Source organism: Dendrobates tinctorius, unplaced genomic scaffold (genome assembly GCF_039654945.1).
Source record: "Dendrobates tinctorius isolate UK_male_01 unplaced genomic scaffold, ASM3965494v1 ptg000226l, whole genome shotgun sequence".
Lineage (NCBI taxonomy): Eukaryota > Metazoa > Chordata > Amphibia > Anura > Dendrobatidae > Dendrobates > Dendrobates tinctorius.
Genome location: NW_027361893.1, coordinates 2,467,340 through 2,492,486, shown reverse-complemented (window position 1 = coordinate 2,492,486; position 25,147 = coordinate 2,467,340). Strand labels below are relative to the sequence as shown.

At 44.4% G+C, this 25,147-nt stretch overlaps 2 protein-coding genes across 3 annotated transcripts in view; both read left to right on the top strand.

Annotated features, from left to right (window-relative positions):
- Nucleotides 1-2,525, top strand: part of LOC141059301 (uncharacterized) — a 68,475-nt gene extending 65,950 nt beyond the window's left edge. For both annotated transcript variants that reach the window (XM_073555630.1, XM_073555629.1), the window contains exon 7: nucleotides 767-2,525. In XM_073555630.1, coding sequence (XP_073411731.1) covers nucleotides 767-2,232 — 1,466 coding nt within the window. In that variant the 3' untranslated portion in view covers nucleotides 2,233-2,525. The remainder of the gene's footprint in view (nucleotides 1-766) is intronic.
- LOC141059299 (uncharacterized) overlaps nucleotides 1-25,147 on the top strand; it is a 779,988-nt gene that overhangs the window by 583,759 nt on the left and 171,082 nt on the right. The window lies entirely within an intron of this gene.

Sequence of the window (25,147 nt, the reverse complement as noted above, 5' to 3'; positions counted from 1 at the left end):
CCGGTCGGTGACAGGCTCTTGTTACAGCCAAATGTCCAATATGCCTGTAGACGCCTGGTTAGTAGCAGATGATGATGGCGGACCCCACGTGGGCCGCGTTAATGCAGGGAGGTAGATGAGGTTGCTAAACGCCAGCAGGACCTGGCGGTGGTAAGCAGCAGCGGCTGCACCAGCCACGTTGCTAGATGCAGGCACGCGCGGTAAGCGCTGTGTGTGCCTGGTAGGACCTCGGTGATGATTCGGGTCACGTGACGCGCGCAGTCACGTGATACCCAGCTACGGAGTGCTGCAGGAGCCGAATGACACGGATTCCTTCATCAGGGATGGCTCCCCCTGCATCCAGTGGGTTTAAATACCCTTGGCTCAGCATTAATTGGCTAGCTGAATGCAAATGTTAGTTGGTTCATCAAAGGGAAATAGTTCCACCTCATAAGTCCTTTCGTTTTTAAAGGGTCCAGTTCAAAGATCCACCTGGTTTCCTCTTTTGACATTAGTTTGATATAATCTCCACCGTTTAGCAACCTGATCACTTTATACTTTTGTTTTAGCCACCTAGCACTGCAGGGCTATCAGTATAACTAGTCCTAAAGGTAGTAGAGCGCATTCCTTTTATCACCATTCCAGGTTAACGGTCTATGTTAACTACTTTTAAATTAACCTAGTTTTTACATTACTTGTAATTTTTATGGACAACTTAAGTAGAAATGTTCAGAATATAACATTTCAGGATATTTTATTCAAAATTAATAATTGGTTTCATTTTTAGCAGATAACTGTACCAGGAGATCAGAGGGACAGCTGATATCTTCAATTTTTAAATCGGATGATCTTGAAATCCCACAGGATAGAATTGAAGTGAATAGCATTACTCCAGATATACCATCATCACTTCACAGCAAAGATCAATCATGTGATCCATTGAAACAGGTCTTATCTTCTGATTTATTACTGACTACTAATCAAAATCAAAGTCACAAAACGAGCATTAAAAAACAATTTGCGTCTAAAGCTAAGAAGCTATTTTCATCTTCAGAATATGAAAGTAGTTTTCACCTCAAAACGTCTATTCTTCAACATCAAAAAATTCACACAGCGGAGAATAGATATTCTTGTTGCAAGTGTGGGAAATGCTTTAATCAGAAATCAGATTTTGTTAATCACCAGATAAGTCACACACAGGAGAAGCCATTTTCCTGTTCAGAATGTGGGAAATGTTTTAAACGGAAATCACAACTTCATAGCCACCAGAGAACCCACACAGGGGAGAAACCTTTCTTCTGTTCAGAATGTGGGAAATATTTTTCACATAAATTGAATCTTGTTACACATCAGAGAACTCACACAGGGGAGAAGCCTTTCTCTTGTTCAGAATGTGGAAAATGTTATATCCAAAAATCAGATTTTGTTAAGCACCAGAGGATTCACACAGGGGAGAAGCCTTTTTGCTGTTCAGAATGTGGGCAATGTTTTAACCACAAATCATCTTTGGTTAGGCACCAGAGAACTCACACAGGGGAGAAGCTTTTTTCATGTTCAGAATGTGGGAAATGTTTTAACAATAAATCAGATGTTGTTAAGCACCAGAGAACTCACACAGGGGAGAAGCCTTTTTCCTGTTCAGAATGTGGGAAATGTTTTAATCAAAAATCAGATTTGGTTATGCACCATAGAATTCATACAGGGGAGAAGCCTTTTTGCTGTTCAGAATGTGGGAAATGTTTTAAACAAAAATCAGCTTTGATTAGTCACCAGAGAACTCACACAGGGGAGAAGCTTTTTTCATGTTCAGAATGTGGGAAATGTTTTTCACAGAAATCAGATGTTGTTAAGCACCAGAGAACTCACACAGGGGAGAAGCCTTTTTCCTGTTCAGAATGTGGGAAATGTTTTACACAGAAATCGGCTTTGGTCAGTCACCAGAGAACTCACACAGGGGAGAAGCTTTTTTCATGTTCAGAATGTGGGAAATGTTTTAACAATAAATCAGATATTGTTAAGCACCAGAGAACTCACACAGGGGAGAAGCCTTTTCCCTGTTTAGAATGTGGGAAATGTTTTAACAATCAATCGAATTTTGTTAGACACCAGAGAACTCACACGGGAGAGAAGCCTTTTTCCTGTTCAGAATGTGGAAAATATTTTGTGAAGAACTCAACTCTTAATAAACATCAGGGAAGTCACACAGGGGAGAAACCTTTTTCATGTTCAGAATGTGGGAAATATTTTAACTGAAAATGTTATCATCTTAACCCCTTCATGACCTTTGATGCCACGTAGGCGTCATGAAAAGTCGTGCCAAAACGACCCATTACGCCTATGTGGAGTCATGAATTGAATGCCCCCCTGCGGGTCGGGTGACCGGGGTCACTGAAAGGTCACCCGACACGCACACAGAGGACACCTTCGAGTTAACCACAGGGGGCGTGGCTTAGCCCCCACGTGCCTACGATCGCTCTGATTGGCTGTTAAAAGTGAAACTGCCAATCAGAGCGATTGTAATATTTCCTCAATGAAATTTGATGAAATATTACAAATCCAGCAATGGCCGATGCTGAAATAGCATCGGGCATGGCTGGAGACACTGAACTGACCCCCCCCCCCCCCAACTGACAGCGCCACCATCTGACGGCGCCGATCGGCAGCCGCTGTCAATCTCCCCCGCCTTCCCTACGGTCCCCCCGCCCTCCGATCATCCCCTCTCACCCTGCACGGTGGCTCCGAGTCCCTCTGGTCGTCTCGGTTTGCCGCCATCCCGGATAATGGGCGCCGCCATCTTGGAAAATGGCAGGCGCATTCGCCGGGAATCTGCAACCTGCAGATTCATTCATTTTGATCACTTTCGCATTGATCAAAATAAAAAAAAGTAAATCACCCCCCCTCCCATAGGTAAAGAAAATATTTTTATTTTTATTTTTCGGTTAGGGTTGGAATTACGGTTAGGGTTGGAATTACGGTTAGGGTTGGGGTTAGGGGTCGGTTGGGGTTGGGATTACGGTTAGGCTTGTGGTTAGGGTTAGAGTTGGGATTTGGGTTAGGGGTGTGTAGTGGTTAGTGTTGGGATTAGGGTTAGGGGTGTGTTGGGGTTAGGGTTGGGATTAGGGTTAGGGGTGTGTTGGGGTTAGGGTTGGAGATAGAATTGAGGTGTTTCCACTGTTTAGGCAGATCACGGGGTCTCCAAACGCGACATGGTGCCACGATTTATTCCAGCCAATTTTGCATTCAAAAAGTTAAACAATGCTCCCTTCAATTCAAGCCCCGACGTGCGCCCAAACAGTGGTTTACCCCCACATATGGGGTATCAGCTCACTCAGGAAAAATTGCACAACAAATTTGAGGGTCTATTTTCTCCTGGTACCCTTGGGAAAATAAAAAATTAGGGGCTAAATAATTATTTTTGTGGAAAAAAAATGATTTTTTATTTTCACGGCTCTGCGTTATAAACTTCTGTGAAGCACTTGGGGGTTCAAAGTGCTCACCACACATCTAGATAAGTTGCTTTGGTGGTCTAGTTTCCAAAATGGGGTCACTTGTGGGGGGTTTCCACTGTTTAGGTACATCAGGGGCTCTGCAAACGTAACATGACACCCGCAGACCATTCCATCAAGTCGGCCTTTCAAAACGTCACTACTTCCCTTCCGAGCCCCATCGTGTGCACAAACAGTGGTCCCCCCCCCCCACATATGGGGTACCAGCATACTCAGGACAAACTGGACAACAACTTTTGGGGTCCAATTTATCCTGTTACCATTGTGAAAATAAAAAATAGTAGGCTAAAAAATCATTTTTGAGCAAAAAAAAAAGTTTTTTTATTTTCACTGCTCTGCGTTATAAACTTCTGTGAAGCACTTGGCTGTTCAAAGTGCTCACCACACATCTAGATAAGTTCCTTCGGGGGTCTAGTTTCCAAAATGGGGTCACTTGTGGTGGAGTTCCAATGTTTAGGCACACAGGGGCTCTCCAAACGCGACATGGTGTCCGCTAACGATTGGAGCTAATTTTCCAATCAAAAAGTCAAATGGCGCTCCTTCCCTTCCGGGCCCTGCCGTGCGCCCAAACAGTGGTTTATGACCACATATGAGGTATTGGTGTACTCAGGAGAAATTGCCCAACAAATTTTAGGATCCATTTTATCCTGTTGCCCATGTGAAAATGAAAAAACTGAGGCTAAATAAAATTTTTGTGAAAAAAAGTACTTTTTTTTTCTTTTTTTTTTTTTTACGGATCAATTTGTGAAGCACCTGGGGGTTCAAAGTGCTCACTATGCATCTAGATAAGTTCCTTGGAGGGTCTAGTTTCCAAAATGGGGTCACTTGTGGGGGAGCTCCAATGTTTAGGCGCACAGTGGCTCTCCAAACGCGACATGGCAACTGCTAAATATTCAAGCATATTTTCCATTCAAAAAGTCAAATGGCGCTCCTTCCCTTCTGAGCCCTGCCGTGCACCCAAACAGTGGTTTATAACCACATATGAGGTATCGCTGTACTCAGGAGAAATTGCCCAACAAAATTTAGGATCCATTTTATCCTATTACCCATGTGAAAATGAAAAAATTGATGCTAAAAGAAAATTTATGTTGGAAAAATTAAAATGTCCATTTTTTTCCCTTCACATTGCTTTAGTTCCTGTGAAGCACCTGAAGGGTTAATAATCTTTTGAATGTAGTTTTTAGTTTGAGGTGTGCAGTTTTTAGAATAGTGACACTTTTGGGTATTTTCTGCCATATAGACCCCTCAAAGTGACTTCAAATGTGAGGTGGTCCCTAAAAAAAAAAAGGTTTTGTAAATTTTGTTGTAAAAATGAGAAATCGCTGGTCAACTTTTAACCCTTACAACTTCCTAGCAAAAAAAAAAAAATGTTTCCAAAATTGTGCTGATGTGAAGTAGACATGTGGGAAATGTTATTTATTAACTATTTTGTGTCAGATAACTATCTGGTTTAACAGAATAAAAATTCAAAATTTGAAAATTGCAAAATTTTCAAAATTTTCGCCAAATTTCTGTTTTTTCCACAAATAAATGCAAAAATTATCGACCTAAGTTTACCACTGACATGAAGCCCAATATTTCACGAAAAAACAGTCTCGGAATCGCTAGGATACGTTAAAGCATTCCTGAGTTGTTACCTCATAAAGGGACACTGGTCAGAATTGCAAAAAATGGCCAGGTCATTAAGGTCAAAATAGGCTGGGTCATGAAGGGGCTAAAGGGGTTGACCACTACTAGAACAACCCCTTGTCATTCCTCATGTTTGGCCATGTTAAACTGAAACACTCATTGTACGAGATTGATCAGTACTAAATGTTTTGAACAGCCATGTTGGACTGAGCTGCATTCTTGGATAAACTTTCGCCAACTAACTTTGCAGCTACTGAGATGACGATATGGGAGCTCTAGCCAGAATGGAGACATAAAATGACATCAAAGCCATTAGCCGGTGTAACGATAATGTAAAATATCATGTATGACTTTTCCGGAACATTCCAGAATCCTCCATTCTCTACACTTTCTAGAATGATGCCTAGCTGCCCAGAGAAAAGCAACCCCCCCTTCCCCCTTGTCACACATTGCACACATTGTGTTCTCCTAAAGAAGAATATAATGCTGTCTGCAGAACCTGCAGGGCACAAATCAGATTATTCAAAGCTGAAAATGAATTGAGGCTTGCAAGAGATGTCAAAAGCAATAATAAAGGATTTTGGGGATATGTCAAAAGTAAAAGAAAAGTCAAAGATGCTATAGGATTTTTACAGGATGAAAATGATGAAATGGTAAGACAGGATGTTGAGAAGGCTGAACTTTTAAATTCCTATTTTGCATCTGTTTTCTCTCAGAAAGGAAATGTAACATCAACTGTTATTCACTGTCCTATTAAGGGAATAGAAGAATCCAGGATATCTATAAACAGAAAGATAGTGAGGAAACACTTATCTAGCCTAAATGAATTCAAGTCTCCAGGTCCAGATGAATTACACCCCAGAGTACTGAAGGAGATAGCAGAAGAAATTTTTGAACCCCTCTCTATAATCTTTGAAAATTCTTGGAGAACAGGAGAAGTGCCAGAAGACTGGAGAAGAGCAAATGTTGTTCCTATCTTCAAAAAGGGGAAGAAGGTGGACCCAGGTAACTATAGGCCGGTGAGTCTGACTTCTATACCAGGAAAGATCTTTGAACAAATTATTAAACAACATGTATGTCAATACCTGGATAAGAATGAAGTGATTAAACCGAGTCAGCATGGGTTTGTAACTAATAAGTCATGTCAGACTAACTTAATTTCCTTCTATGACGGTATCACTGATTGGGTGGATCAAGGAAATGCTGTAGATATAGTATATCTTGACTTCAGCAAAGCATTTGACAAAGTCTCTCATACAATCCTTATTGAAAAAATGATTAAGTATGGAATGGACAAGGCAACTGTTAGGTGGATTCATAACTGGCTTAGTGATCGGACCCAAAGAGTGGTCGTAAATGGCTGCACATCCAGTTGGAAGAATGTCTCAAGTGGGGTACCACAGGGCTCTGTCCTGGGCCCTGTATTGTTCAACATCTTTATCAACGATTTAGATGAAGGAATTGAGGGTAAACTGATTAAATTTGCTGATGACACAAAGCTAGGAGGGATAGCTAATACTAGAGAAGAGAGAGAGAGGATTCAAAAAGATTTAAATAAACTGGAGAAGTGGGCAGCAACTAACAGAATGGTTTTTAACAGGGAGAAATGCAAAGTACTACATCTGGGCAATAAAAATGGAAAAAGCATATATAGAATGGGAGGAATAGGGCTAAGTGACAGCACATGTGAAAAAGACTTGGGTATACTAATAGATCACAGACTGAATATGAGTCAACAGTGTGATGCAGCAGCAAAAAAGGCAAATGCAATTCTAGGATGTATTAACAGAAGCATACAGTCTAGATCACGTGAAGTCATTATTTCCCTCTACTCCTCTTTGGTCAGACCTCATCTGGAATATTGTGTCCAGTTTTGGGCACCACATTTTAAAAAAGACATCAACAAACTGGAGCAAGTTCAGAAAAGAGCGACCAGAATGGTGACCGGTCTGCAAACCCTGTCTTATGAGGAAAGGTTGCAGGATTTGGGAATGTTTAGTTTGCAAAAGAGAAGACTGAGAGGAGACTTAATAGCTGTCTACAAATATCTAAAGGGCTGTCACATTGTAGAAGGATCAACTTTATTCTCATTTGCACAAGGAAAGACTAGAAGCAATGGGATGAAACTGAATGGGAGGAGACACAGATTAGATATTAGAAAAAACTTTTTGACAGTTAGAGTGATCAATGAGTGGAACAGGCTGCCACGAGAAGTGGTGAGTTCTCCTTCAATGGAAGTCTTCAAACAGAGGCTGGACAGACATCTGACTGGGATGATTTAGCGAATCCTGCTTTGAGCAGGGGGTAGGACCAGATGGCCCAGGAGGTCCGTTCCAACTCTACGATTCTATGATTCTATGATTCCTCTGCCTGCATCTTCACACACACTCAGTGTAACCTGAGACACCAGTGAGGGATTTCCCTCCTCGCAGCAGGGGTCCCCTTTGTCCTCACATGCGCTCTGACTTCCTATGCACAATAATGGGAATCTAATCATTTGGTCATAAAGCGATGTTAGGTTGTGATAGAAAAATAAAAACTACATATCTAGAATGTGCTCTGATGGAGCTTGGCTACAGAACCTTTTGCTAAGTTATAGCATCGACAGAACCAGAGAAATGGATTTCTCCTGAACCGAGGGGAACAGACAGCCAATGTTTGGAGTCATCAGAAAGCTAATTTCAAGATAAGCTGAGAGATGTGTCTGCCGTTATTCTGCTAGGTTCTCAAGCCAAGTTATGATTATTATAAGTTTCTTAGACAGACAGATTGTACCTCTGAAAGCAAGGGGAGGGAGGCCATATCTCAGCCCTTTTAGTGATGTCACAAGCCCAGAGCAGAGGTAAAGGTACTTTCCTGCAGATTTCATTCATTCTAGCCGGGGAAACTGCTGCATCCAGACTAGGGGCGGGCTGGGCCGGGTGGCAGAGAGGCATTTGCCCCCCAGGCCGTTTAATTAGCGTCAGAAAGGGCCGCGCCGCTTGCCCGCCCAGCAGCCGCAGCGTGTACATACATGATTGAAAAAACATGGCCGAGGCCACGCCGGCGCGGCCCGCGGTAGTTGAGAGGAGAGTGAGTGGGCAGCCACACACAGAGCAGCAGACACAGCTTGGGGCTGGTGGGCGGGACTCAGTGCACTGACTGCAGGCTGAGACCGCGGTGCGTTGCCCTGGCAGCCAGAGATGCACTGGAAGTGGAGCAGTAGGTGGCTACTACACTGGCTTTTGGGGGGGAGCGGCCCATTGTTACATTCTGCGCCCAGCCACTATGTTGTTCAATCTTTTCTGTGTACACTGTACAGTGCACAGGACCTGTGATGAGGTCACAGGAGGGGAGGAGTCAGGGGTCACATGATGAGGGCCCTCAGTGTATGCAGGACTGAGGACTCTGCTGCTGATTGTCATCGTGCTGGATGAGGGCAAGTGTATGTGTAAGGTCAGGAGGGGTTTACAGGGTGGATGTAGCAGAGCTGTGTGTGTACGATGTGAGCGGAGCCGCGTGTGTACGAGGTGTACAGAGCAGAGATGTGCTTGTACGAGGTGTATTGAGCTGAGCCGCGTGTGCACGAGGTGTATTGAGCTGAGCCGCGTGTGCACGACGTGTATTGAGCTGAGCCGCGTGTGCACGACGTGTATTGAGCTGAGCCGCGTGTGCACGACGTGTATTGAGCTGAGCCGCGTGTGCACGAGGTGTATTGAGCTGAGCCGCGATTGTACGAGGTGTATTGAGCGGAGTCCTGTGTATAGAAAGTATACGAAGCTGAGCCGGGTGTACGAAGTGTACAGAGCGGAGCAGAGCCGTGTGTATGAGGTGTACGGAGCGGAACCACGTATGTACGAGGTGTATTGAGCGGAGCCCTGTGTGTAGAAAGTGTACGGAGCTGAGCTGTGTGTACAGAGTGGAGCAGAGCCGTGTGTAATTTCGTTAGGAGATTGTGACGGAACCATGAAGGCATTTCAGGGAATGCTTCAGATCCATCACTGTGTCCTCCGAAGACAGCGCGGACAGCGGGATCGCCTTGGACTCGGGGATGTCGGCCATGATATGTCCTGCATCGGGAGGCTCAGGTGGGCATTACAATGGGAGCCGGTCTGCTATAGTATCTTTATAGAATCTTTCTTTTTCTCTCTTTCTTTCTCCATCTCCTTTCTTTCCCCTCTTCCTTTCTCTGTCTCCGTTCTCTTTCTTTCCCCTCTTCCTTTCTCTCTCTCTGTTCTTTCTTTCTTTCCCCTCTTTCTTTCTCTCTATTCTTTCTTTCTCTCTCTGTTCTCTTTCTTTCCCCTCTTTCTCTGTTCTTTCTTTCCTCTCGTTCTCAGTTCTTTCTTTGTTTCATTCTGTTCTTTCTCTCTCCACATTACAGAGGGTCACATCCCCATTACAGAGGGTCACATCCCCATTACAGAAGGTCACATCCCCATTACAGAGGGTCACATCCACACAGCCTCCCTATATACAGCATGAGACCCACACAGCCTCCATATATACAGCATGAGCCCCACACAGCCTCCCCATATACTGCATGAGCCCCACACAGCCTCCATATATACAGCATGAGCCCCACACAGCCTCCCCATATAAACTGCATGAGTGTTCTCCCCATATACTGCATGAGCCCCACACAGCTTCCCTATATACTGCATGAGCCCCACACAGCCTACCCCATATGCGGCATGAGCCCCACAAAGCCTCCCCATATACTGCATGAGCCCCACACAGCCTCAATATATATACAGCATGAGCCCCACACAGCCTCCCTATATATACCATGTGCAGCAGCAGCAGCACCATATCACCTGCTCATGTCACCCCAGGTGTGCAGCACCATGTGGTCACCCACCCCAGGTGTGCAGCACCATGTGGTCACCCACCCCAGGTGTGCAGCACCTTAGAATCGTAGAGTTCGAAGGGACCTCCTGGGCCATCTGGTCCGACCCCCTGCTCAAAGCAGGATTTGCTAAATCATCCCAGTCAGATGTCTGTCCAGCCTCTGTTTGAAGACTTCCATTGAAGGAGAACTCACCACTTATCGTGGCAGCCTGTTCCACTCATTGATCACTCGGTAACTGTCAAAAAGTTTTTTCTAATATCTAATCTGTGTCTCCTCCCATTCAGTTTCATCCCATTGCTTCTAGTCTTTCCTTGTGCAAATGAGAATAAAGTTGATCCTTCTACCATATGACAGCCCTTGAGATATTTGTAGACAGCTATTAAGTCTCCTCTCAGTCTTCTCTTTTGCAAACTAAACATTCCCAAATCCTGCAACCTTTCCTCATAAGACAGGGTTTGCAGACCGGTCACCATTCTGGTCGCTCTTTTCTGAACTTGCTCCAGTTTGTTGATGTCTTTTTTAAAATGTGGTGCCCAAAACTGGACACAATATTCCAGATGAGGTCTGACCAAAGAGGAGTAGAGGGAAATAATGACTTCACGTGATCTAGACTGTATGCTTCTGTTAATACATCCTAGAATTGCATTTGCCTTTTGCTCCTGCATCACACTGACTCATATTCAGTCTGTGATCTATTAGTATACCCAAGTCTTTTTCACATGTGCTGTTGCTTAGCCCTATTCCTCCCATTCTGTATATGCTTTTTTTTCATTTTTATTGCCCAGATGTAGTACTTTGCATTTTTCCCTGTTAAAAACCATTCTGTTGGTTGCTGCCCTCTTCTCCAGTTTATATCTTTTTGAATCCTCTCTCTCTCTTCTTTAGTATTAGCTATCCCTCCTAGCTTTGTGTCATCAGCAAATTTAATCAGTTTACCCTCAATTCCTTCATCTAAATCGTTGATAAAGATGTTGAACAATACAGGGCCCAGGACAGAGCCCTGTGGTACCCCACTTGAGACATTCTTCCAACTGGATGTGCAGCCATTTACGACCACTTTTTGGGTCCGATCACTAAGCCAGTTATGAATCCACCTAACAGTTGCCTTGTCCATTCCATACTTAGTCATTTTTTTCAATAAGGATTGTATGAGATACTTTGTCAAATGCTTTGCTGAAGTCAAGATATACTATATCTACAGCATTTCCTTGATCCACCCAATCTGATTCCGTCATAGAAGGAAATTAAGTTAGTCTGACATGACTTATTAGTTACAAACCCATGCTGACTGTTTAATCGCTTCATTCTTATCCAGGTACTGACATACATGTTGTTTAATAATTTGTTCAAAGATCTTTCCTGGTATAGAAGTCAGACTCACCGGCCTATAGTTGCCTGGGTCCACCTTCTTCCCCTTTTTGAAGATAGGAACAACATTTGCTCTTCTCCAGTCTTCTGGCACTTCTCCTGTTCTCCAAGAATTTTCAAAGATTATGGAGAGGGGTTCAAACATTTCCTCTGCTATCTCCTTCAGTACTCTGGGGTGTAATTCATCTGGACCTGGAGACTTGAATTCATTTAGGTTAGCTAAGTGTTTCCTGGATTCTTCTATTCCCTTAATTAGGACAGTGAAGAACAGTTGATGTTACATTTCCTTTCTGAGAGAAAACAGATGCAAAATAGGAATTTAAAAGTTCGGCCTTCTCAACATCCTGTCTTACCATTTCATCATTTTCATCCTGTAAAAATCCTATAGCTTCTTTGACTTTTCTTTTACTTTTGACATATCCCCCAAATCCTTTATTATTGCTTTTGACATCTCTTGCAAGCCTCAATTCATTGTCAGCTTTAGATAATCTGATTTGTGCCCCGCAGGTTCTGCAGACAGCATTATATTCTTCTTTAGATATGCCTCCCTCTTTCCATTTTATAAACTTTTTTTTCTTCCTTTTTAGCATGTGCTTAAGTTCTGTGTTCATCCATCCAGGTTTCCTTAAATGCTTCCTATTCTTCCCTCTTTTCGGAATTGTTAACATTTGTGCTTTGAGAATTTCATTTTTCCAAGATTTCCCATCCTTCCTGGACATTTTTGTCTTTAAGGATATCCAGCCATTGGATCCCTCCAATTCTCTTTCTGAATCCCTTAAAATCTGCCTTTCTGAAATCTAACCTTGACGTCTGAGTCTTCACAGGTCTTCCTCCTCTAGTTATCCAAAATTCTAAAATAGCATGGTCGCTACCTCCTAGGGTCCCAGCCACTTTTACCTCCTCAACCATTTCCTCCCTGTTTATGAGGATTAGATCCATGTCGTCACCCACCCCAGGTGTGCAGCACCATGTCGTCACCCACCCCAGGTGTGCAGCACCATGTCGTCACCCACCCCAGGTGTGCAGCGCCATGTCGTCACCCACCCCAGGTGTGCAGCGCCATGTCGTCACGCACCCCAGGTGTGCAGCGCCATGTCGTCACGCACCCCAGGTGTGCAGCGCCATGTCGTCACCCACCCCAGGTGTGCAGCGCCATGTCGTCACCCACCCCAGGTGTGCAGCGCCATGTCGTCACCCACCCCAGGTGTGCAGCGCCATGTCGTCACCCACCCCAGGTGTGCAGCGCCATGTCGTCACCCACCCCAGGTGTGCAGCGCCATGTCGTCACCCACCCCAGGTGTGCAGCGCCATGTCGTCACCCACCCCAGGTGTGCAGCGCCATGTCGTCACCCCCATAAACTTCATGCCCACCCAAATGGCCCATACACATAAGGAAAAACAAACACCACATACCTTGTCCTGTTCCCTGTCACTGTGCTTCTCTCCTCCGGTGCGCGGACTCTCCGGAGTAATCAGCTGACGCGATGACGTCATTTCATCGTGTCAGCTGTTTCACACACTGGTGGAGGAAGTGGCCGGAGGCCCCTCCTCCACCAAAGGAGTCAGCAGCGCCATGGCGCACATGGAAACAGCGAGAGACCAGGCGGGCATCGTAAGGCCCGTGGACCTCTGATTTCCAGCCTCACAGCTGTCTCATTCCAGATGTGGTCCCCGGGTCGCACTTTGCCAAGGTCTGCTCTATAATGTGGATGTGACCCTCTGTAATGTGGATGTGACCCTTTGTAATGTGGATGTGACCCTCTGTAATGTGGATGTGACCCTCTAGGCTACAGTGTGCCACAGGCCAGTCTGAGTCCCACTCCTACTCCAGTCCCTGCTGCCCAGTGCCTGCCCCTTGCAGTAAGTGGTGTGCACGTCCAATATTATCCCTATTTGACAATTGGGTGCTATCCCTGAGGGTGCTTCAATACTGTAGTGCATAGCACACTATAGCTGATTGTAAAGAATATATACACAGTATATACAGCTCTGGCAAAAATCAAGAGACCACTTTCAAATGTTCAGTTCATCTGATTTTTCTGTCTATATATTTTTGAGTAAAATGTAAATTGCTCTTTTATTCTATAAACTACTGACAACATGTCATATCAATTTATGGTATGCTGGGGACCCCTGGCTGACACGCTTAATTGAGCACTTATGTTTTCGGTGGTGATGCACTAACAGAGCCTTTTTCTATTGATAAGTATTTAGGGTGTGTGCACACATTGCGGATTTTACTGCGGATCCGCAGCGGATTTGGCCCTGCGGGTCCGCAGAAGTTTCTGCTGCGTTGTACAGTACCATTTTAGTCTTTGTAAAAAGAAAAACGCAGTGCCCACATTGTGGATTTTTCTGCGCGGATTTGCTGCAGTTTCAAAATCCTTTGTGCGGATTCCATGACAGGTGTCAAACAGCAGGGGAAAACCGCAGCCTAAACCGCACTAAATCCGCAGATAAACCTCAGGTCTTTTGACCTGCGGATTTACCTGCAGATTTGGTCAAATCTGTGCGGAAAAATCCGCAGCAGAATCCGCAACGTGTGCACACACCCTTATTGTTCCTCAACCATTTTTATGAAATGGGTTGTTAGGAGGTGTACCTCTGTCGCACATGTGCTATACTCAAGTGGTACTACAGGAGACCAAACCTTAAGATGGGCCGCGACCCACGTCACAGTGGGCCACTGCATTGTGATTGCCCCCCAGGCTAAAATTTGCCAGCCAGCCCCTGATCCAGACCTCAAATGCATGGTGACGTTTGGCTCCTCCTACCAGCCTGGTTCTGCCTGAAATGATCTTAAGTAACATGTTAGTTTTATGTCTTCTCTTAATCTCCTTTTTATTTTTAAGTGTATTGTACCTATTTTAATTGTTTCATTTTGTAAAATCCTTTTTATATCTTCTGTAAACACTGCCTACCCTTTTGTGGATTAAATATAAAATTTATTAGTCCCGTCTCCTTGATCTTTGACAAATTCATGTGCCTATAAGCTAATTACGCTACTAATTTGGGTTTGCTTCGTACCCCTTTATTAATTTGAAATATTAATAGAGAAAATCAGAATCTGGTGGCAGCGAAGTGTGTTTTGGCCGGGTGGGCTAGCTGGCAGTGCCGGAAGGGGTTTTATAAGCTGATTGTGTGGCTGCTGCCAGAGCATTTATATTTACCTCACTGCAGCGTGCCTAATAGCCAGTGCACATCACGTGGCCCGTCCAGCGACTAATTATCCTAGGTGCTGTTCTCTTACTGACCTGAGGGTAAGGGGGGCACCGGGAGCTGCGAGTTCCAAAGTGGAACTGAGAAGTGGGATATACATAAATCCCGGCTGTTCGTGATTTGGTGTGGCAGTGGTGGGATAACTAAAATAACCCCCCCCTGCGGTAAATTGTTAGGGCAAGACTCACATTGTGACAGAGGTGGGATAAATGAGATAAGCCCCCTGCACATATGATAGCCCTGTGAGGACAAAGGTCAATAACCCCCTACCCTGAGATTTGGTGGCAGCAGTGAGATCCCTGGCAGCCGGTATGGTTGGCACACACAAAGGTTAATAGGAGTAGCTGCATTGTGAGAGTAAGTAAGTGGTGTCATATGGTAGTAAGTAGTGTATGTGACAAGGACAATGCAGTTGTCAATATCTGAAGAGTTATGTGAGTAACGACAATAGTTAAAAGGGACATGGGGATTTATGGATTGTAATGGCGTCTGGTGAAATTCTCCTAAATATTGTCATGTTGTATTATCACTTTATTGTCTTTCTCTGCAGTATGAGCTTGCCAGAATATGTACTTCGGTTGTCTAGCCATATATAAAATGCCCTAACAAGGTCGTCCATATATTCAGGAGTAGACATCAACCACACAGCCTACAAGCGTTACTCCCATAAACACAATGTGTGTGAAATTCAGTATCTTTATTTCAACAAAACATAAGAACATGTTAAAGAAGAGATTATGCAGAGAAACCTCATCGGGTCAGTATATAAAACGTAAGGAACTCTGTCCCAGGGTATAGTTTAGACAAATCATTTTACATATATATATAATTGTAAGTGGAAAGCCCATATGGAAGAAGTATAACAATTATATACCATATCATCCTATATCATTAAAGGGAAGGATTGGATACACAGCTCCGCAGTCAGTATCACACAGGAGATTAGATACATTGCTCAGCAGTATCACACAGGATAGGATTAGATACACAGCTCCGCAGTCAGTATCACACACGAGATTAGATACATTGCTCAGCAGTCAGTATCACACAGGATAGGATTAGCTACACGGCTCAGCAGACAGTATCACACAGGATAGGATTAGATACACGGCTCAGCAGTCAGTATCACACAGCATAGGATTAGATACAGCACAGCAGACAGTATCACACAGCAGAGGATTGGATACACGGCTCAGCAGTCAGTATCACACAGGAGAGGATAGATACACAGCTCCGCAGTCAGTATCACACAGGATAGGATTAGATACACGGCTCAGCAGTCAGTATCACACAGGATAGGATTAGATACACGCTCAGCAGACAGTATCACACGGGAGAGGATTAGATACACGGCTCAGCCGTCAGTATCACACGGGAGAGGATTAGATACATGGCTCAGCAGTCAGTATCACACGGGAGAGGATTAGATACACGGCTTACCAGAGAGTATCACACAAGATAGGATTAGATACACAACTCAGCAGACGGTATCACACAGGAGAGGATTAGATACACGGCTCAGCAGTCAGTATCACAGGAGAGGATTAGATACACGGCTCAGCAGACAGTATCACACAGGAGAGGATTAGATACACGACTCAGCAGACAGTATCACACAGGAGAGGATTAGATACACTGCTCAGCATTCAGTATCACACAGGACAGGATTAGATACACGGCTCAGCAGACGGTATCACACAGGATAGAATTAGATACACGGCTCAGCAGACAGTATCACACAGGACAGGATTAGATACACGGCTCAGTTAGATACACGGCTCAGCACACAGCATCATACAAGATAGGATTAGATACATAGCCCAGTATCGCACAGGATAGGATTAGATACACGGCTCAGCAGTCAATATCACACAGGATAGGATTAGATACATGGCTCAGCAGTCAGTATCACACAGAGGATTAGATACACGGCTTACCAGAGAGTATCACACAAGATAGGATTAGATACACAGCTCAGCAGACAGTATCACACAGGAGAGGATTAGATACACGACTCAGCAGACAGTATCACACAGGAGAGGATTAGATACACTGAGAATAGGATTAGATACACGGCTCAGCAGACAGTATCACACAGGAGAGGATTAGATACACGGCTCAGCAGACAGTATCACACAGGAGAGGATTAGATACGTGGCTCAGCAGTCAGTATCACACAGGAGAGGATTAGATACACGGCTTACCAGAGAGTATCACACCAGATAGAATTAGATACACGGCTCAGCAGACTGTATCACACAGGAGAGGATTAGATACACGGCTCAGCAGACAGTATCACACTGGAGAGGATTAGTTACACTGAGAATAGGATTAGATACACGGCTCAGCAGACAGTATCACACAGGAGAGGATTAGATACACGGCTCAGCAGACAGTATCACACAGGAGAGGATTAGATACACGGCTCAGCAGACAGTATCACACAGGAGAGGATTAGATACACGGCTCAGCAGACAGTATCACACAGGAGAGGATTAGATACACGGCTCAGCAGACTGTATCACACAGGAGAGGATTAGATACACGGCTCAGCAGACAGTATCACACAGGAGAGGATTAGTTACACTGAGAATAGGATTAGATACGCGGCTCAGCAGTCAGTATCACACAGGACAGGATTAGATACACGGCTCAGCAGTCAATATCACACAGGATAGGATTAGATACATGGCTCAGCAGTCAGTATCACAGGAGAGGATTAGATACACGGCTTACCAGAGAGTATCACACAAGATAGGATTAGATACACGGCTCAGCGGTCAGTATCACACAGGAGAGGATTAGATACACGGCTCAGCGGTCAGTATCACACAGGAGAGGATTAGATACACGGCTCAGCGGTCAGTATCACACAGGAGAGGATTAGATACACGCCTCAGCAGTCAGTATCACACAGGATAGGATTAGATACACGGCTCAGCATTCAGTATCACACAGGAGAGGATTAGGTACACTGCTCAGCAGTCAGTATCACACAGGATAGGATTAGATACACGGCTCAGCAGGCAGTATCACACAGGATAGGATTAGATGCTCAGCAGATAGTATCACATAGGACAGGATTAGATACACGGCTCAGCAGACAGTATCACACAGGATTGGATTAGATACACGGCTCAGCAGACAGTATAGGATAGGATTAGATACACAGCTCAGCACACAGCATCATACAGGACAGGATTAGATACACAGCCCAGTATCACACAGGATAGGATTAGATACACGGCTCAGCAGAGTATAGGAAAGGATTAGATATACAGCTCAGCAGACCGTATTACAGGATTTGATTATATACACATGTCAGCTGTCAGTATCACACAGGATAGGATTAGATGCTCAGCAGACAGTATCACACAGGATATGATTAGATACACAGCTCCCCAGTCAGTATCTGAAGAAAAATATATATCTTCCTTACTTTCAAGTAAGTGCACGGTTGAGAATTAAAAAGTAAAAGCAATGTTGAATTGAGGATAAAATAAATCGTGTTTAATTGTTCATTCAAAAAGTGATTACAAAAATGAAGAAAAGTAAGTTCATGCCATGCAATAATTATTTGGAGAGAAACAAGCATCGTTCTTACATATAGTCTTGAGCAGCTGTGATCCGGGTGTTCGAGAGTCTCAAGGGATATGAGATCTCCTGAACAAGAGTTAGGCCGGCTTTATATACTATTCTGACCTATAAACTACAACCACATATGGTGGCTTGCCACTATGTTCATAACTTCTTCCATATTAAGTGAACCCTAGTTATTTTAACAATATGCATAGTTATTTATGCATTACCTTAGTCTGAGATATTTAAGCCTAAAGTCTGAGAACTTTAGAACCATTCATTATCTCTAAATAGTCACATTTTGACAGCTCTGACACGTGACCTATAGACATTTGACAAGTAAGAAACAGCTGTATGAGCCAAGGCACTCAGAATAAGTCAGTCACTTCTCTAAAGTAAGCAGACCCTGTTAGCTAGACTCTATGTGAGAATTAATCTATATATTTTTTATTATAGAAATACTGATATTTTACAGTATCACACAGGATATGATTAGATACACAGCTCCCCAGTCAGTATCACACAGGAGAGGATTAGATACACTGCTCAGCAGACAGTATCACACAGGAGAGGATTAGATACACTGCTCAGCAGACAGTATCACACAGGCGAGGATTCGATACATGACTTACCAGAGAGTATCACACAAGATAGGATTAGATACACAGCTCAGCAGTCAGTATCACACAGAATAGGATTAGATACACGGCTCAGCAGACAGTATCACACAGGAGAGGATTAGATGCTCAGCGGACAGTATCACACAGGACAGGATTAGATACACGGCTCAGCAGACGGTATCACACAGGATAGAATTAGATACATGGCTCAGCAGACAGTATCACACAGGATTGGATTAGATACACGTCTCAGCAGACAGGATAGGATTAGATACACGGCTCAGCACACAGCATCATACAGGATAGGATTAGATGCTCAGCTGACAGTATCACACAGGACAGGATTAGATACACGGCTCAGCAGACGGTATCACACAGTATAGAATTAGATACATGGCTCAGCAGACAGTATCACACAGGATTGGATTAGATACACGGCTCAGCAGACAGGATAGGATTAGATACACGGCTCAGCACACAGCATCATACAGGATAGGATTAGATACACAGGCCAGTATCACACAGGATAGGATTAGATACACGGCTCAGCAGAGTATAGGAAAGGATTAGATACACAGCTCAGCAGACCGTATCACAGGATTCGATTAGATACACAAGTCAGCAGTCAGTATCACACAGGAGAGGATTAGATACACAGCTCAGCAGACAGTATCACACAGGATATGATTAGATACAGGGCTCAGCAGTCGGTATAATACGAGAGGATTAGATACACAACTCAGCAGTCAGTATCACACGGGAGAGGATTAGATACACGACTCAGCAGACAGTATCACACAGGAGAGGATTAGATGCTCAGCAGTCAGTATCACACAGGACAGGATTAGATACACGGCTCAGCAGACAGTATCACACAGGACAGGATTAGATACACTGCTCAGCAGTCAGTATCACACAGGATTAGATACATGGCTCAGCAGTCAGTATCACACAGGATAGGATTAGATACATGGCTCAGCAGACAGTATCACACAGGACAGGATTAGATACACAGCTCAGCAGACCGTATCACAGGATTCGATTAGATACACAAGTCAGCAGTCAGTATCACACAGGAGAGGATTAGATACACAGCTCAGCAGACAGTATCACACAGGATATGATTAGATGCTCAGCAGTATCACACAGGATTGGATTAGATACATGGCTCAGCAGTCAGTATCACGCAGGAGAGGATTAGATGCTCAGCAGACAGTATCACACAGGATATGATTAGATACACGGCTCAGCAGTCAGTATAACACGAGAGGATTAGATACACGGCTCAGCAGTCAGTATCACACAGGAGAGGATTATATACACGGCTCAGCAGACAGTATCACACAGGATAGGATTAGATACACGGCTCAGCAGTCAGTATCACACAGGAGAGGATTAGATACACGGCTCAGCAGACAGTATCACTCAGGATAGGATTAGATACAAGGCTCAGCAGTCAGTATCACACAGGAGAGGATTAGATACACGGCACAGCAGACAGTATCACACAGGATAGGATTAGATACACGGCTCAGCAGTCAGTAGCACACAGGAGAGGATTAGATACACTGCACAGCAGTCAGTATAACACGAGAGGATTAGATACACAGCTCAGCAGTCAGCATCACACAGAATAGGATTAGACACACGGCTCAGCAGTCAGTATCACACAGGAGAGGATTAGATACACGGCTCAGCAGACAGTATCACTCAGGAGAGGATTAGGATACTCGGCACAGCAGACAGTATCACACAGGATTGGATTAGATACACGGCTCAGCAGACAGTATCACACAGGATAGGATTAGATACACAGCTCAGCAGACAGTATAGGATAGGATTAGATACACGGCTCAGCACACAGTATCTTACAGGATAGGATTAGATACACAGATACATGGCTCAGCAGACAGTATCACACAGGATAAGATTAGATACACAGTTCAGCAGACAGTATCACACAGGATAGGATTAGATACGCGGCTCAGCAGACAGTATCACACAGGATAGGATTGGATACACAGCTCAGCAGACAGTATAGGATAGGATTAGATACACGGCTCAGCACACAGCATCATACAGGATAGGATTAGATGCACAGCCCAGTATCACACAGGATAGGATTAGATACACAGCTCAGCAGACAGTATCAAAGGATACGATTAGATACACAAGTCAGTAGTCAGTATCACACAGGAGAGGATTAGATACACAGCTCAGCAGACATTATCACACAGGAGAGGATTAGATACACAACTCAGCAGTCCGTATCACACAGGAGGGGATTACATACAGGCTCAGCAGTCAGTATCACACAGGATACATTTAGATACACGGCTCAGCAGACAGTATCACACAGGACAGGATTAGATACACAGCTCAGCAGTCAGTATCACACACGATAGGATTAGATACTCAGCTCAGCAGACAGTATCACACAGAAGAGGATTAGATACACATCTCAGCAGTTAGTATCACACAAGATAGGATTAGATGCTCAGCAGTCAGTATCACACAGGACATGATTAGATACACAGCTCAGCAGTCAGCATCACACAGGATAGGATTAGATACACAGCTCAACAGTCAGTATCACACAGGATAGGATTAGATGCTCAGCAGTCAGTATGACACAGGACAGGATTAGATACATGGCTCAGCAGACGGTATCACACAGGATAGGACTAGATGCACGGCTCAGCAGTCAGTATCACACAGGAGAGGATTAGATACACTGCTCAGCAGTCAGTATCACACAGGAGAGGATTAGATACACGGCTCAGCAGTCGGTATCACACAGGATAGGATTAGATGCACGGCTCAGCAGACAGTATCACTCAGGATAGGATTAGATTCACGGCACAGCAGACAGTATCACACAGGATTGGATTAGATACACGGCTCAGCAGACAGTATAGGATAGGATTAGATACACAGCTCAACAGTCAGTATCACACAGGATAGGATTAGATGCTCAGCAGTCAGTATGACACAGGACAGGATTAGATACATGGCTCAGCAGACGGTATCACACAGGATAGGACTAGATGCACGGCTCAGCAGTCAGTATCACACAGGAGAGGATTAGATACACTGCTCAGCAGTCAGTATCACACAGGAGAGGATTAGATACACGGCTCAGCAGTCGGTATCACACAGGATAGGATTAGATGCACGGCTCAGCAGACAGTATCACTCAGGATAGGATTAGATTCACGGCACAGCAGACAGTATCACACAGAATAGGATTAGACACACGGCTCAGCAGTCAGTATCACACAGGAGAGGATTAGATACACGGCTCAGCAGACAGTATCACTCAGGAGAGGATTAGGATACTCGGCACAGCAGACAGTATCACACAGGATTGGATTAGATACACGGCTCAGCAGACAGTATCACACAGGATAGGATTAGATACACAGCTCAGCAGACAGTATAGGATAGGATTAGATACACGGCTCAGCACACAGTATCTTACAGGATAGGATTAGATACACAGATACATGGCTCAGCAGACAGTATCACACAGGATAAGATTAGATACACAGTTCAGCAGACAGTATCACACAGGATAGGATTAGATACGCGGCTCAGCAGACAGTATCACACAGGATAGGATTGGATATACAGCTCAGCAGACAGTATACGATAGGATTAGATACAAAGCTCAGCAGACAGTATCACAGGATACAATTAGATACACAAGTCAGTATCAGAGGAGAGGATTCGATACACAGCTCAGCAGACAGTATCACACAGGATAGGATTAGATGCTCAGCAGACAGTATCACACAGGACAGGATTAGATACACGGCTTAGCAGACGCTATCACACAGGATAGAATTAGATACATGGCTCAGCAGTCAGTATCACACAGGATTGGATTAGATACATGGCTCAGCAGTCAGTATCACACAGGATTGGATTAGATACACGGCTCAGCAGACAGTATAGGATAGGATTAGATACACGGCTCAGCACACAGCATCATTCAGGATAGGATTAGATACACAGCCCAGTATCACACAGGATAGGTTTAGATACGCGGCTCAGCAGACAGTATCACACAGGATAGGATTGGATACACAGCTCAGCAGACAGTATAGGATAGGATTAGATACACGGCTCAGCACACAGCATCATACAGGATAGGATTAGATGCACAGCCCAGTATCACACAGGATAGGATTAGATACACAGCTCAGCAGACAGTATCAAAGGATACGATTAGATACACAAGTCAGTAGTCAGTATCACACAGGAGAGGATTAGATACACAGCTCAGCAGACATTATCACACAGGAGAGGATTAGATACACAACTCAGCAGTCCGTATCACACAGGAGGGGATTACATACAGGCTCAGCAGTCAGTATCACACAGGATACATTTAGATACACGGCTCAGCAGACAGTATCACACAGGACAGGATTAGATACACAGCTCAGCAGACCGTATCACACGAGAGGATTAGATACACAACTCAGCAGTCAGTATCACACACGATAGGATTAGATACTCAGCTCAGCAGACAGTATCACACAGAAGAGGATTAGATACACATCTCAGCAGTTAGTATCACACAAGATAGGATTAGATGCTCAGCAGTCAGTATCACACAGGACATGATTAGATACACAGCTCAGCAGTCAGCATCACACAGGATAGGATTAGATACACAGCTCAACAGTCAGTATCACACAGGATAGGATTAGATGCTCAGCAGTCAGTATGACACAGGACAGGATTAGATACATGGCTCAGCAGACGATATCACACAGGATAGGACTAGATGCACGGCTCAGCAGTCAGTATCACACAGGAGAGGATTAGATACACTGCTCAGCAGTCAGTATCACACAGGAGAGGATTAGATACACGGCTCAGCAGTCGGTATCACACAGGATAGGATTAGATGCACGGCTCAGCAGACAGTATCACTCAGGATAGGATTAGATTCACGGCACAGCAGACAGTATCACACAGGATTGGATTAGATACACGGCTCAGCAGACAGTATAGGATAGGATTAGATACGCGGCTCAGCACACAGTATCATACAGGATAGGATTAGATACACAGCCCTTTATCACACAGGACAGGATTAGATACACGGCTCAGCAGACAGTATCACACAGCACAGGATTAGATACACGGCTCAGCAGTCAGTATCACACAGGACAGGATTAGATACATGGCTCAGCAGTCAGTATCACACAGGATAGAATTAGATACACAGCTCAGCAGACCGTATCACAGGATTCGATTAGATACACAAGTCAGCAGTCAGTATCACACAGGAGAGGATTAGATACACAGCTCAGCAGACAGTATCACACAGGATATGATTAGATACACGGCTCAGCAGTCAGTATAATACGAGAGGATTAGATACACAACTCAGCAGTCAGTATCACACAGGATAGGATTAGATACATGGCACAGCAGTCAGTATCACGCAGGAGAGGATTAGATGCTCAGCAGACAGTATCATAGGATATGATTAGATACACGGCGCAGCAGTCAGTATAACACGAGAGTATTAGATACACGGCTCAGCAGTCAGTATCACACAGGAGAGGATTATATACACGGCTCAGCAGTCAGTATCACACAGGACAGGATTAGATACACTGCTCAGCAGACAGTATCATACAGGAGAGGATTAGATACACGGCTCAGCAGTCAGTATCACACAGGAGAGGATTAGATACACGGCTCAGCAGACAGTACCACTCAGGATAGGATTAGATACACGGCTCAGCAGTCAGTATAACACGAAAGGATTAGATACACAGCTCAGGAGTCAGCATCACACAGAATAGGATTAGACACACGGCTCAGCAGTCAGTATCACACAGGAGAGGATTAGATACACGGCTCAGCAGACAGTATCACTCAGGAGAGGATTAGATACACAGCTCAGCAGACAGTATAGGATAGGATTAGATACACGGCTCAGCACACAGTATCTTACAGGATAGGATTAGATACACAGATACATGGCTCAGCAGACAGTATCACACAGGTTAAGATTAGATACACAGTTCAGCAGACAGTATCACTCAGGATAGGATTAGATTCGCGGCACAGCAGACAGTATCACACAGGATAGGATTAGATACATGGCTCAGCAGACAGTATCATACAGGATAGGATTAGATACACAGCCCTTTATCACACAGGATAGGATAAGACACACGGCTGAGCAGACAGTATCACAAAGGATGGGATTAGATACACAGCTCAGCAGACAGTATAGGATAGAATTAGATACACAGCCCAGTATCACACAGGATAGTATTAGATACACGGCTCAGCAGTCAGTATCACACAGGATAGGATTAAATACACGGCTCAGCAGACAGTATCACACAGGATAGGATTAGGTACACGGCTCAGCAGACAGTATCACA